The sequence below is a fragment of the Coffea arabica genome, chromosome 6c (assembly GCF_036785885.1).
Source record: "Coffea arabica cultivar ET-39 chromosome 6c, Coffea Arabica ET-39 HiFi, whole genome shotgun sequence".
NCBI classification, from domain to species: Eukaryota; Viridiplantae; Streptophyta; class Magnoliopsida; order Gentianales; family Rubiaceae; genus Coffea; species Coffea arabica.
In genome coordinates this window covers 2,718,142-2,720,905 of record NC_092320.1, presented here as the reverse complement: position 1 = coordinate 2,720,905, position 2,764 = coordinate 2,718,142, and the positions used below count along the sequence as shown (strand labels likewise).

The following is a 2,764-nucleotide window of genomic DNA, read 5'->3' as shown; positions in this document are numbered from 1 at the left end:
TTTGGTCATTCTTTATTCTCATTCTTTATTCTTACTTGCTGATAAGGTGTAAGACGATGCTGTTAATGCCAATGACTGATGATGCAATAATATTCCCTTAGTGAATAGAAAAGGGAATTTGTTTAAATACTTAAATGGATTGATTCCTTGTAGTTGGTGGCAATTTTTGGAAGGATTGAGAAAGAGAGAAAAGTGAGGGAAGAGAACACAAGTGTATGGATTTATGCGGAGAAGATACTTAACTGCAACTACTGAACTGATCATCTGATGATGATGAATAATTGCCAATAATACATCCAAAGGAAAAGGGAATCCATGTTGTGTTGTATCTGACTTATGTGTCCTTGAAAACCTAACTTTGCCTGTCTTCTAGACTAGTTTAGTTATGTAAAACAGAACGTCAGTGAGGTACTCAATGGAAAAAGGTGCTCTCTTTGCTGCATTCCGTGCAGCTTTAGTCAGTACTCTATACACAACACATGCTAATTTGTTCCACGTAAAAATCCCAAATGAAGTTCAATAGTATCATCAACCCGGCACGATCCCTCTTTGTCTCTTTTTCTGGTCTTATGTGTATCTGTGACATTTCTCGACTCCAGAATCCACACATATTTATTAACTTGCTACGAGGTTATGAGGATGAAAATCCATGTTCATGAATCATGACTTGACTGCAAATGGCATGACAGTTTATATTGAACCCACTGCCTTTGCATAACCCGAATAAAAAATTAACAATTTCTACTGTACTCGTAAGGACTCTTTCTATCTTCCTGCTGCAAAACTCCACCAAGGCTTCTAACGTTTTAGTCTAATCTACTTGCAGGTAAGATATTTGTCTATTTCTTAGACAGGTATAAGCATAGCGATGCCCCTTGACAGGTATAAGCATTGTGATGGCCGATGAATTCATGCACTGCAATCATTACATCATATTTAGTGAACCAGATCAAGCCTGAATTGTACAAGATGGACAAACAAACATCCTCCCTCTCATATTTATGAGATCGTAAGAAACGAAAACGGAAAACAAGATGGAAACTTATAATCTGCTGACATAGTGACAATTACACCCGGTAAATTGCCAAAAGAGAAATTAATTAGAATACCATACTTGCGCAAAGAGAAAGGAAGAAACATGATACATCAGAGCAATATGAAAATGGAATAGAATCTATGCATATGCCTATAACGAAAAAGAATTCCAAGTCTTACTTCACCTTTGGTGGATCGCCAAGCCTCAGCTCAAGATCTAATTCGTCTTTGGAGTTAGGGCTCATTTTAGGCGGCAAATTTGACTGAAGAAGACATTTTTCATCAGCAAGAGTTGATGTTGGCAACAAAGTGACTGAAGTTTCATCCATTTTCCGTCTCTTATACGTGTGAAAGATTTCAGCGTCATCAGATGTATTTGAACGGGTTCGACAAAGTAGCAAATTCAAGCTCGCAGACAAATCGGCTTTGACATATTCTCCATTAGCCCTACCATTTGACTTAACCGTTTTGGAACCCTTGCCTCCATTCTTCGAATCTGGGACATGGAAATATTTGTCTGCAACCAAGTTTGACCAGGATTGAGGAGACGACAGGTTACTCTTTTGGTAACTTTCATCGACGATAGTAGAAAAGAATTGAGGGGCGCCCAATATCTTTTCTTCACAATCCATGATCTTTGGCGGTGGTGAAGGTGATGAAACCCTAATAGGCGATGAAGGTGATGCAAGAACAACTCGATGATCAGAGTCATTAGAATCATGGCTGTACAAGAAAGTACATATCTGAGGTGAATCCAAAGATGCACAGGGGTTCAGAATCTGGTGATTGCGGGAAAGAACTTCCATATGTGGAGTTGGAGACTGCTTTAACCTAGCCCTATCTCTGCGGTGGACATTCATGTGACCCCCTAGAGCCTGAGCTGACTTGAATTCTCTCCTGCAAAAACTACAAGTGTAAGATCTTGGAGGCCATGTGCAACCTCCGAGCCCTCCAGCTGCATCTTCAGCAAAAGCTTGCTCTTCCCATGATTCACTATACGAGCTGGGATTCGGTAATGATGCTGAGAATACATGTGAACCGAAATCATGTTTCCTCTTTGTCCACATCCAATATCGTGCTTGCTCCATCAAAAATATGTACGACCCTAATTCAAATCTACCAGCTTCGGGCATAAAGAGTGAGCTGAAAATTGACGTCGATCGATCCGGGATAAGAATAACTGAAAGTTACATGAGTATCTGTGAGAAGCAGATTAGCTCAAATAATGAAAGAACTTTGCAATGTTAGAGATGGAAGGTAGAGTGGTGGGTGGTCTAGTTTGGCAGTTTCATGCAGCTACTCTTTTGGTTTTTAGTTGGCCACCGGGACACAATTACTGTAGCCTCATTTATATTCATTCTGCAATCTCTCCTCAAGGTGGAAACGAGGTTTAGACAAATTAATAGAGTGGGCCCTAGCTAATAATCCCGTCTCCCGCGAGTTACATGGTAACTGAGATCATCTGATTTCACTGATTGAATTGTTTATATGCGAGTTCCAGGAGAAAAAACAAGGGTAGAAAACTACCGTAATTGTTGGTTGTTATCTTGTGGCTTCATCAAGTCAATTTTGCATTTTGTCACCCTATGTCCTGATATATGTGAAGCTAAGTTTTATCTTCAAATTTTACCAGGTGAGCTTTTCAGCAAGCGGTAATTGAATGTTGACTCATTTGCAGAATACAGATGCATAATCCTAAACAATCCTAGAACTGAAGCATATCTGTCTG

General features: G+C 39.7%; 1 protein-coding gene across 1 annotated transcript; it reads right to left on the bottom strand.

Annotated features, from left to right (window-relative positions):
• Nucleotides 1–912: 912 nt before the first annotated feature.
• On the bottom strand, nt 913–2,394 carry LOC113692165 (zinc finger protein 10-like). The gene has a single exon (XM_027210532.2). It carries the CDS (start codon nt 2,166–2,168, stop codon nt 1,212–1,214), a length of 957 nt encoding a protein of 318 aa, XP_027066333.2. The 5' UTR covers nt 2,169–2,394; the 3' UTR covers nt 913–1,211.
• Between the last annotated feature and the right edge of the window lie 370 nt (nt 2,395–2,764).

Bases quoted from the DNA above. Each gene is read 5' to 3' on its own strand.
- LOC113692165 (XM_027210532.2), bottom strand. From the start codon at position 2,168: ATGCCCGAAGCTGGTAGATTTGAATTAGGGTCGTACATATTTTTGATG.